Source organism: Hyperolius riggenbachi, chromosome 10 (assembly GCF_040937935.1).
Source record: "Hyperolius riggenbachi isolate aHypRig1 chromosome 10, aHypRig1.pri, whole genome shotgun sequence".
NCBI classification, from domain to species: domain Eukaryota; kingdom Metazoa; phylum Chordata; class Amphibia; order Anura; family Hyperoliidae; genus Hyperolius; species Hyperolius riggenbachi.
The window spans coordinates 211,115,512-211,127,680 of NC_090655.1; the positions used below are offsets into that span (position 1 = coordinate 211,115,512).

Consider the following 12,169-nt stretch of genomic DNA (forward strand, 5'->3'; position numbering starts at 1 on the left):
GTGTGCATTTCAGTGTTTTGTTTTAGGAAAGGTGACAGAACATGAGGTGGAAGACTGGAAAAAAAGAAGAAGATGGTGATAGAAGACAGCACAGGTGAGTCTGAGATAAATAAAGTGTGCATTTCAGTGTTTTGTTTCAGGAAAGGTGACAGAAGGTGAGGTGGAAGAATGGAAAAAAGAATATGGTGATAGAAGGCAACACAGGTGAGCCCGAGATAAATAAAGTGTGCATTTCAGTGTTTCGTTTCAGGAAAGGTGACAGAAGATGAGGTGAAGACTGGGAATAAAGAAGACGATGCTGATAGAAGGCAGCACAGGTGAGTTCAAGATACATAAAGTGTGCATTTCAGTGTTTCATTTCAGGAAAAATGACAGAAGATGATGCGGATGACTGGAAAAAAGAAGACGATGCTCATAGAAGGCAGCACAGGTGAGTTCAAGATACATAAAGTGTGCATTTCAGTGTTTCGTTTCAGGAAAAATGACAGAAGATGATGCGGATGACTGGAAAAAAGAAGAAGAAGGTGATAGAAGGCAGCACAGGTGAGTCCAAGATAAATAAAGTGTGCATTTCAGTGTTTTGTTTCAGGAAAGGTGACAGAAGATGAGGTGGAAGAATAGAAAAAAAGAAGAAGATGGTGATAGAAGGCAGCACAGGTGAGTCCGAGATAAATAAAGTGTTCCTTTTTAGTGTTTCGTTTCAGGAAAGGTGACAGAAGATGAGGTGGGAGACTAGAAAAAAAGAAGAAGATGGTGATAGAAGGCAGCACAGGTGAGTCCGAGATAAATTAATTGTGCATTTCAGTGTTTCATTTTAGGAAAGGTGACAGAAGATGAGGTGGAAGACTGGAAAAAAAAGAAGAAGATGGTGATAGAAGGCAGCACAGGTGAGCCAGAGATAAATAAAGTGTGCATTTCAGTGTTTTGTTTTAGGAAAGGTGACAGAACATGAGGTGGAAGACTGGAAAAAAAGAAGAAGATGGTGATAGAAGACAGCACAGGTGAGTCTGAGATAAATAAAGTGTGCATTTCAGTGTTTTGTTTCAGGAAAGGTGACAGAAGATGAGGTGGAAGAATGGAAAAACGAAGATGGTGATAGAAGGCAACACAGGTGAGCCAGAGATAAATAAAGTGTGCATTTCAGTGTTTTGTTTCAGGAAAGGTGACAGAAGATGAGGTGGAAGAATGGAAAAAAGAAGATGGTGATAGAAGGCAACACAGGTGAGCCAGAGATAAATAAAGTGTGCATTTCAGTGTTTCGTTTCAGGAAAGGTTACAGAAGATGAGGTGAAAACTGGGAATAAAGAAGACGATGCTGATAGAAGGCAGCACAGGTGAGTTCAAGATAATTAAGTGTGCATTTCAGAGTTTCGTTTCAGGAAAGGTGACAGAAGAGTAGGTGGAAGACTGGAAAAAAGAAGATGGTGAAAGAAGGCAGCACAGGTGAGTCTGAGATAAATAAAGAGTACATTTCAGTGTTTTGTTTTAGGAAAGGTGACAGAAAATGAGGTGGAAGACTGGAAAAAAAGAAGAAGATGGTGATAGAAGGCACACAGGTGAGCCAGAGATAAATAAAGTGTGCATTTCAGTGTTTCGTTTCAGGAAAGGTTACAGAAGATAAGGTGAAAACTGGGAATAAAGAAGACGATGCTGATAGAAGGCAGCACAGGTGAGTTCAAGATAATTAAGTGTGCATTTCAGAGTTTCGTTTCAGGAAAGGTGACAGAAGATGAGGTGGAAGACTAGAAAAAAGAAGAAGATGGTGATAGAAGGCAACACAGGTGAGCCAGAGATAAATAAAGTGTGCATTTCAGTGTTTCGTTTCAGGAAAGGTTACAGAAGATAAGGTGAAAACTGGGAATAAAGAAGACGATGCTGATAGAAGGCAGCACAGGTGAGTTCAAGATAATTAAGTGTGCATTTCAGAGTTTCGTTTCAGGAAAGGTGACAGAAGATGAGGTGGAAGACTAGAAAAAAGAAGAAGATGGTGATAGAAGGCAGCACAGGTGAGTCTCAGATAAAGTGTGCATTTCAGTGTTTCGTTTCAGGAAAGGTGACAGAAGATGAGGTAAAAGACTGGAAAAAAAGAAGAAGATGGTGATAGAAGGCAGCACAGGTGAGTCCGAGATAAATAAAGTGTGCATTTCTGTGTTTCATTTCAGGAAAGGTGACAGAAGATGAGGCGGAAGACTGGAAAAAAAGAAGAAGATGGTGATAGAAGGCAGCACAGGTGAATCCGTGATAAATAAAGTGTGCATTTCAGCGTATCGTTTAAGGAAAGGTGACAGAAGATGAAGTGGAAGACTGGAAAAAAGAAGATGGTGATAGAAGGTAGCACAGGTGAGTGCGAGATAAATAAAGTGTGCATTTCAGTGTTTTGTTTCAGGAAAGGTGACAGAAGATGAGGTGGAAGACTAGAAAAAAAGAAGATGGTGATAGAAGGCAGCACAGGTGAGTCCGAGATAAATAAAGTGTGCATTTCAGTGTTTCGTTTCAGGAAAGGTGACAGAAGATGAGGTGGGAGACTAGAAAAAAAGAAGAAGATGGTGATAGAAGGCAGCACAGGTGAGTCCGAGATAAATAAAGTGTGCATTTCAGTGTTTTGTTTTAGGAAAGGTGACAGAACATGAGGTGGAAGACTGGAAAAAAAGAAGAAGATGGTGATAGAAGACAGCACAGGTGAGTCCGAGATAAATAAAGTGTGCATTTCAGTGTTTCGTTTCAGGAAAGGTGACAGAAGATGAGGTAGAAGAATGGAAAAAAGAAGATGGTGATAGAAGGCAACACAGGTGAGCCCGAGATAAATAAAGTGTGCAGTTCAGTGTTTCGTTTTAGGAAAGGTGACAGAAGATGAGGTGGAAGACTGGGAATAAAGAAGACGATGGTGATAGAAGGCAGCACAGGTGAGTTCAAGATAAATAAAGTGTGCATTTCAGTGTTTCGTTTCAGGAAAGGTGACAGAAGAGTAGGTGGAAGACTGGAAAAAAGAAGATGGTGAAAGAAGGCAGCACTGGTGAGTCTGAGATAAATAAAGTGTGCATTTCAGTGTTTTGTTTCAGTAAAGGTGACATAAGATGAGGTGGAAGACTGGAAAAAAAGAAAAAGATGGTGATAGAAGGCACACAGGTGAGTCTGAGATAAATAAAGTGTGCATTTCAGTGTTTTGTTTTAGGAAAGGTGACAGAACATGAGGTGGAAGACTGGAAAAAAAGAAGAAGATGGTGATAGAAGACAGCACAGGTGAGTCTGAGATAAATAAAGTGTGCATTTCAGTGTTTTGTTTCAGGAAAGGTGACAGAAGGTGAGGTGGAAGAATGGAAAAAAGAATATGGTGATAGAAGGCAACACAGGTGAGCCCGAGATAAATAAAGTGTGCATTTCAGTGTTTCGTTTCAGGAAAGGTGACAGAAGATGAGGTGAAGACTGGGAATAAAGAAGACGATGCTGATAGAAGGCAGCACAGGTGAGTTCAAGATACATAAAGTGTGCATTTCAGTGTTTCATTTCAGGAAAAATGACAGAAGATGATGCGGATGACTGGAAAAAAGAAGACGATGCTCATAGAAGGCAGCACAGGTGAGTTCAAGATACATAAAGTGTGCATTTCAGTGTTTCGTTTCAGGAAAAATGACAGAAGATGATGCGGATGACTGGAAAAAAGAAGAAGAAGGTGATAGAAGGCAGCACAGGTGAGTCCAAGATAAATAAAGTGTGCATTTCAGTGTTTTGTTTCAGGAAAGGTGACAGAAGATGAGGTGGAAGAATAGAAAAAAAGAAGAAGATGGTGATAGAAGGCAGCACAGGTGAGTCCGAGATAAATAAAGTATTCCTTTTTAGTGTTTCGTTTCAGGAAAGGTGACAGAAGATGAGGTGGGAGACTAGAAAAAAAGAAGAAGATGGTGATAGAAGGCAGCACAGGTGGGTCCGAGATAAATTAATTGTGCATTTCAGTGTTTCATTTTAGGAAAGGTGACAGAAGATGAGGTGGAAGACTGGAAAAAAAAGAAGAAGATGGTGATAGAAGGCAGCACAGGTGAGTCCGAGATAAATAAAGTGTGCATTTCAGTGTTTTGTTTTAGGAAAGGTGACAGAACATGAGGTGGAAGACTGGAAAAAAAGAAGAAGATGGTGATAGAAGACAGCACAGGTGAGTCTGAGATAAATAAAGTGTGCATTTCAGTGTTTTGTTTCAGGAAAGGTGACAGAAGATGAGGTGGAAGAATGGAAAACGAAGATGGTGATAGAAGGCAACACAGGTGAGCCCGAGATAAATAAAGTGTGCATTTCAGTGTTTCGTTTCAGGAAAGGTGACAGAAGATGAGGTGAAGACTGGGAATAAAGAAGACGATGCTGATAGAAGGGAGTACAGGTGAGTTCAAGATAAAATCAAGTGTGCTTTTCAGTGTTTCGTTTCAGGAAAAATGACAGAAGATGATGCGGATGACTGGAAAAAAGAAGAAGAAGGTGATAGAAGGCAGCACAGGTGAGTCCGAGATAAATAAAGTGTGCATTTCAGTGTTTCGTTTCAGTAAAGGTGACATAAGATTAAGTGGAAAACTGGAAAAAAAGAAACAGATGGTGATAGAAGGCACACAGGTGAGTCCGAGATAAATAAAGTGTGCATTTCAGTGTTTTGTTTCAGGAAAGGTGACAGAAGATGAGGTAGAAGAAAGGAAAAAAGAAGATGGTGATAGAAGGCAACACAGGTGAGCCCGAGATAAATAAAGTGTGCATTTCAGTGTTTCGTTTTAGGAAAGGTGACAGAAGATGAGGTGGAAGACTGGGAATAAAGAAGACGATGGTGATAGAAGGCAGCACAGGTGAGTTCAAGATAAATAAAGTGTGCATTTCAGTGTTTCGTTTCAGGAAAGGTGACAGAAGAATAGGTGGAAGACTGGAAAAAAGAAGATGGTGAAAGAAGGCAGCACAGGTGAGTCCGAGATAAATAAAGTGTGCATTTCAGTGTTTTGTTTCAGTAAAGGTGACATAAGATGAGGTGGAAGACTGGAAAAAAAAGAAAAAGATGGTGATAGAACGCACACAGGTGAGTCTGAGATAAATAAAGTGTGCATTTCAGTGTTTTGTTTTAGGAAAGGTGACAGAACATGAGGTGGAAGACTGGAAAAAAAGAAGAAGATGGTGATAGAAGACAGCACAGGTGCGTCTGAGATAAATAAAGTGTGCATTTCAGTGTTTTGTTTCAGGAAAGGTGACAGAAGATGAGGTGGAAGAATGGAAAAAAGAAGATGGTGATAGAAGGCAACACAGGTGAGCCCGAGATAAATAAAGTGTGCATTTCAGTGTTTCGTTTCAGGAAAGGTGACAGAAGATGAGGTGAAGACTGGGAATAAAGAAGACGATGTTGATAGAAGGCAGCACAGGTGAGTTCAAGATACATAAAGTGTGCATTTCAGTGTTTCGTTTCAGGAAAAATGACAGAAGATGATGTGGATGACTGGAAAAAAGAAGAAGAAGGTGATAGAAGGCAGCACAGGTGAGTCCAAGATAAATAAAGTGTGCATTTCAGTGTTTAGTTTCAGTAAAGGTGACATAAGATGAAGTGGAAAACTGGAAAAAAAGAAAAAGATGGTGATAGAAGGCACACAGGTGAGTCCGAGATAAATAAAGTGTGCATTTCAGTGTTTTGTTTCAGTAAAGGTGACATAAGATGAGGTGGAAGACTGGAAAAAAAGAAAAAGATGGTGATAGAAGGCAGCACAGGTGAGTCTGAGATAAATAAAGTGTGCATTTCAGTGTTTCGTTTCAGGAAAGGTGACAGAAGATGAGGTGGAAGACTGGGAATAAAGAAGACGATGGTGATAGAAGGCAGCACAGGTGAGTTCAAGATAAATAAAGTGTGCATTTCAGTGTTTCGTTTCAGGAAAGGTGACAGAAGAGTAGGTGGAAGACTGGAAAAAAGAAGATGGTGAAAGACGGCAGCACAGGTGAGTCCGAGATAAATAAAGTGTGCATTTCAGTGTTTCGTTTCAGGAAAGGTGACAGAAGATGAGGTGGGAGACTAGAAAAAAAGAAGAAGATGGTGATAGAAGGCAGCACAGGTGAGTCCGAGATAAATAAAGTGTGCATTTCAGTGTTTTGTTTTAGGAAAGGTGACAGAACATGAAGTGGAAGACTGGAAAAAAAGAAGAAGATGGTGATAGAAGACAGCACAGGTGAGTCCGAGATAAATAAAGTGTGCATTTCAGTGTTTCGTTTCAGGAAAGGTGACAGAAGATGAGGTAGAAGAATGGAAAAAAGAAGATGGTGATAGAAGGCAACACAGGTGAGCCCGAGATAAATAAAGTGTGCAGTTCAGTGTTTCGTTTTAGGAAAGGTGACAGAAGATGAGGTGGAAGACTGGGAATAAAGAAGACGATGGTGATAGAAGGCAGCACAGGTGAGTTCAAGATACATAAAGTGTGCATTTCAGTGTTTCATTTCAGGAAAAATGACAGAAGATGATGCGGATGACTGGAAAAAAGAAGACGATGCTCATAGAAGGCAGCACAGGTGAGTTCAAGATACATAAAGTGTGCATTTCAGTGTTTCGTTTCAGGAAAAATGACAGAAGATGATGCGGATGACTGGAAAAAAGAAGAAGAAGGTGATAGAAGGCAGCACAGGTGAGTCCAAGATAAATAAAGTGTGCATTTCAGTGTTTTGTTTCAGGAAAGGTGACAGAAGATGAGGTGGAAGAATAGAAAAAAAGAAGAAGATGGTGATAGAAGGCAGCACAGGTGAGTCCGAGATAAATAAAGTGTTCCTTTTTAGTGTTTCGTTTCAGGAAAGGTGACAGAAGATGAGGTGGGAGACTAGAAAAAAAGAAGAAGATGGTGATAGAAGGCAGCACAGGTGAGTCCGAGATAAATTAATTGTGCATTTCAGTGTTTCATTTTAGGAAAGGTGACAGAAGATGAGGTGGAAGACTGGAAAAAAAAGAAGAAGATGGTGATAGAAGGCACACAGGTGAGCCAGAGATAAATAAAGTGTGCATTTCAGTGTTTTGTTTTAGGAAAGGTGACAGAACATGAGGTGGAAGACTGGAAAAAAAGAAGAAGATGGTGATAGAAGACAGCACAGGTGAGTCTGAGATAAATAAAGTGTGCATTTCAGTGTTTTGTTTCAGGAAAGGTGACAGAAGATGAGGTGGAAGAATGGAAAAACGAAGATGGTGATAGAAGGCAACACAGGTGAGCCAGAGATAAATAAAGTGTGCATTTCAGTGTTTTGTTTCAGGAAAGGTGACAGAAGATGAGGTGGAAGAATGGAAAAAAGAAGATGGTGATAGAAGGCAACACAGGTGAGCCAGAGATAAATAAAGTGTGCATTTCAGTGTTTCGTTTCAGGAAAGGTTACAGAAGATGAGGTGAAAACTGGGAATAAAGAAGATGATGCTGATAGAAGGCAGCACAGGTGAGTTCAAGATAATTAAGTGTGCATTTCAGAGTTTCGTTTCAGGAAAGGTGACAGAAGAGTAGGTGGAAGACTGGAAAAAAGAAGATGGTGAAAGAAGGCAGCACAGGTGAGTCTGAGATAAATAAAGAGTACATTTCAGTGTTTTGTTTTAGGAAAGGTGACAGAAAATGAGGTGGAAGACTGGAAAAAAAGAAGAAGATGGTGATAGAAGGCACACAGGTGAGTGTGAGATAAATAAAGTGTGCATTTCAGTGTTTTGTTTCAGGAAAGGTGACAGAAGATGAGGTGGAAGAATGGAAAAAAGAAGATGGTGATAGAAGGCAACACAGGTGAGCCAGAGATAAATAAAGTGTGCATTTCAGTGTTTCGTTTCAGGAAAGGTTACAGAAGATGAGGTGAAAACTGGGAATAAAGAAGACGATGCTGATAGAAGGCAGCACAGGTGAGTTCAAGATAATTAAGTGTGCATTTCAGAGTTTCGTTTCAGGAAAGGTGACAGAAGATGAGGTGGAAGACTAGAAAAAAGAAGAAGATGGTGATAGAAGGCAGCACAGGTGAGTCTCAGATAAAGTGTGCATTTCAGTGTTTCGTTTCAGGAAAGGTGACAGAAGATGAGGTAAAAGACTGGAAAAAAAGAAGAAGATGGTGATAGAAGGCAGCACAGGTGAGTCCGAGATAAATAAAGTGTGCATTTCTGTGTTTCATTTCAGGAAAGGTGACAGAAGATGAGGCGGAAGACTGGAAAAAAAGAAGAAGATGGTGATAGAAGGCAGCACAGGTGAATCCGTGATAAATAAAGTGTGCATTTCAGCGTATCGTTTAAGGAAAGGTGACAGAAGATGAAGTGGAAGACTGGAAAAAAGAAGATGGTGATAGAAGGTAGCACAGGTGAGTGCGAGATAAATAAAGTGTGCATTTCAGTGTTTTGTTTCAGGAAAGGTGACAGAAGATGAGGTGGAAGACTAGAAAAAAAGAAGATGGTGATAGAAGGCAGCACAGGTGAGTCCGAGATAAATAAAGTGTGCATTTCAGTGTTTCGTTTCAGGAAAGGTGACAGAAGATGAGGTGGGAGACTAGAAAATAAGAAGAAGATGGTGATAGAAGGCAGCACAGGTGAGTCCGAGATAAATAAAGTGTGCATTTCAGTGTTTTGTTTTAGGAAAGGTGACAGAACATGAGGTGGAAGACTGGAAAAAAAGAAGAAGATGGTGATAGAAGACAGCACAGGTGAGTCCGAGATAAATAAAGTGTGCATTTCAGTGTTTCGTTTCAGGAAAGGTGACAGAAGATGAGGTAGAAGAATGGAAAAAAGAAGATGGTGATAGAAGGCAACACAGGTGAGCCCGAGATAAATAAAGTGTGCAGTTCAGTGTTTCGTTTTAGGAAAGGTGACAGAAGATGAGGTGGAAGACTGGGAATAAAGAAGACGATGGTGATAGAAGGCAGCACAGGTGAGTTCAAGATAAATAAAGTGTGCATTTCAGTGTTTCGTTTCAGGAAAGGTGACAGAAGAGTAGGTGGAAGACTGGAAAAAAGAAGATGGTGAAAGAAGGCAGCACTGCTGAGTCTGAGATAAATAAAGTGTGCATTTCAGTGTTTTGTTTCAGTAAAGGTGACATAAGATGAGGTGGAAGACTGGAAAAAAAGAAAAAGATGGTGATAGAAGGCACACAGGTGAGTCTGAGATAAATAAAGTGTGCATTTCAGTGTTTTGTTTTAGGAAAGGTGACAGAACATGAGGTGGAAGACTGGAAAAAAAGAAGAAGATGGTGATAGAAGACAGCACAGGTGAGTCTGAGATAAATAAAGTGTGCATTTCAGTGTTTTGTTTCAGGAAAGGTGACAGAAGGTGAGGTGGAAGAATGGAAAAAAGAATATGGTGATAGAAGGCAACACAGGTGAGCCCGAGATAAATAAAGTGTGCATTTCAGTGTTTCGTTTCAGGAAAGGTGACAGAAGATGAGGTGAAGACTGGGAATAAAGAAGACGATGCTGATAGAAGGCAGCACAGGTGAGTTCAAGATACATAAAGTGTGCATTTCAGTGTTTCATTTCAGGAAAAATGACAGAAGATGATGCGGATGACTGGAAAAAAGAAGACGATGCTCATAGAAGGCAGCACAGGTGAGTTCAAGATACATAAAGTGTGCATTTCAGTGTTTCGTTTCAGGAAAAATGACAGAAGATGATGCGGATGACTGGAAAAAAGAAGAAGAAGGTGATAGAAGGCAGCACAGGTGAGTCCAAGATAAATAAAGTGTGCATTTCAGTGTTTTGTTTCAGGAAAGGTGACAGAAGATGAGGTGGAAGAATAGAAAAAAAGAAGAAGATGGTGATAGAAGGCAGCACAGGTGAGTCCGAGATAAATAAAGTGTTCCTTTTTAGTGTTTCGTTTCAGGAAAGGTGACAGAAGATGAGGTGGGAGACTAGAAAAAAAGAAGAAGATGGTGATAGAAGGCAGCACAGGTGAGTCCGAGATAAATTAATTGTGCATTTCAGTGTTTCATTTTAGGAAAGGTGACAGAAGATGAGGTGGAAGACTGGAAAAAAAAGAAGAAGATGGTGATAGAAGGCAGCACAGGTGAGTCTGAGATAAATAAAGTGTGCATTTCAGTGTTTTGTTTCAGGAAAGGTGACAGAAGATGAGGTGGAAGAATGGAAAACGAAGATGGTGATAGAAGGCAACACAGGTGAGCCCGAGATAAATAAAGTGTGCATTTCAGTGTTTCGTTTCAGGAAAGGTGACAGAAGATGAGGTGAAGACTGGGAATAAAGAAGACGATGCTGATAGAAGGGAGTACAGGTGAGTTCAAGATAAAATCAAGTGTGCTTTTCAGTGTTTCGTTTCAGGAAAAATGACAGAAGATGATGCGGATGACTGGAAAAAAGAAGAAGAAGGTGATAGAAGGCAGCACAGGTGAGTCCGAGATAAATAAAGTGTGCATTTCAGTGTTTCGTTTCAGTAAAGGTGACATAAGATTAAGTGGAAAACTGGAAAAAAAGAAACAGATGGTGATAGAAGGCACACAGGTGAGTCCGAGATAAATAAAGTGTGCATTTCAGTGTTTTGTTTCAGGAAAGGTGACAGAAGATGAGGTAGAAGAAAGGAAAAAAGAAGATGGTGATAGAAGGCAACACAGGTGAGCCCGAGATAAATAAAGTGTGCATTTCAGTGTTTCGTTTTAGGAAAGGTGACAGAAGATGAGGTGGAAGACTGGGAATAAAGAAGACGATGGTGATAGAAGGCAGCACAGGTGAGTTCAAGATAAATAAAGTGTGCATTTCAGTGTTTCGTTTCAGGAAAGGTGACAGAAGAATAGGTGGAAGACTGGAAAAAAGAAGATGGTGAAAGAAGGCAGCACAGGTGAGTCCGAGATAAATAAAGTGTGCATTTCAGTGTTTTGTTTCAGTAAAGGTGACATAAGATGAGGTGGAAGACTGGAAAAAAAAGAAAAAGATGGTGATAGAAGGCACACAGGTGAGTCTGAGATAAATAAAGTGTGCATTTCAGTGTTTTGTTTTAGGAAAGGTGACAGAACATGAGGTGGAAGACTGGAAAAAAAGAAGAAGATGGTGATAGAAGACAGCACAGGTGCGTCTGAGATAAATAAAGTGTGCATTTCAGTGTTTTGTTTCAGGAAAGGTGACAGAAGATGAGGTGGAAGAATGGAAAAAAGAAGATGGTGATAGAAGGCAACACAGGTGAGCCCGAGATAAATAAAGTGTGCATTTCAGTGTTTCGTTTCAGGAAAGGTGACAGAAGATGAGGTGAAGACTGGGAATAAAGAAGACGATGTTGATAGAAGGCAGCACAGGTGAGTTCAAGATACATAAAGTGTGCATTTCAGTGTTTCGTTTCAGGAAAAATGACAAAAGATGATGTGGATGACTGGAAAAAAGAAGAAGAAGGTGATAGAAGGCAGCACAGGTGAGTCCAAGATAAATAAAGTGTGCATTTCAGTGTTTCGTTTCAGTAAAGGTGACATAAGATGAAGTGGAAAACTGGAAAAAAAGAAAAAGATGGTGATAGAAGGCACACAGGTGAGTCCGAGATAAATAAAGTGTGCATTTCAGTGTTTTGTTTCAGTAAAGGTGACATAAGATGAGGTGGAAGACTGGAAAAAAAGAAAAAGATGGTGATAGAAGGCAGCACAGGTGAGTCTGAGATAAATAAAGTGTGCATTTCAGTGTTTCGTTTCAGGAAAGGTGACAGAAGATGAGGTGGAAGACTGGGAATAAAGAAGACGATGGTGATAGAAGGCAGCACAGGTGAGTTCAAGATAAATAAAGTGTGCATTTCAGTGTTTCGTTTCAGGAAAGGTGACAGAAGAGTAGGTGGAAGACTGGAAAAAAGAAGATGGTGAAAGACGGCAGCACAGGTGAGTCCGAGATAAATAAAGTGTGCATTTCAGTGTTTTGTTTCAGGAAAGGTGACAGAAGATGAGGTGGAAGACTAGAAAAAAAGAAGATGGTGATAGAAGGCAGCACAGGTGAGTCCGAGATAAATAAAGTGTGCATTTCAGTGTTTTGTTTCAGGAAAGGTGACAGAAGATGAGGTGGGAGACTAGAAAAAAAGAAGAAGATGGTGATAGAAGGCAGCACAGGTGAGTCCGAGATAAATAAAGTGTGCATTTCAGTGTTTTGTTTTAGGAAAGGTGACAGAACATGAGGTGGAAGACTGGAAAAAAAGAAGAAGATGGTGATAGAAGACAGCACAGGTGAGTCCGAGATAAATAAAGTGTGCATTTCAGTG

The 12,169-nt window shown here is 40.2% G+C and overlaps 1 protein-coding gene across 1 annotated transcript in view; it reads left to right on the forward strand.

Moving 5' to 3' along the window:
• LOC137536784 (octapeptide-repeat protein T2-like) overlaps nt 1–12,169 on the forward strand; it is a 124,668-nt gene that overhangs the window by 71,664 nt on the left and 40,835 nt on the right. Inside the window, exon 5 of the mRNA XM_068258986.1 lies at nt 11,278–11,344. Coding sequence (XP_068115087.1) covers nt 11,278–11,344 — 67 coding nt within the window. The remainder of the gene's footprint in view (nt 1–11,277; nt 11,345–12,169) is intronic.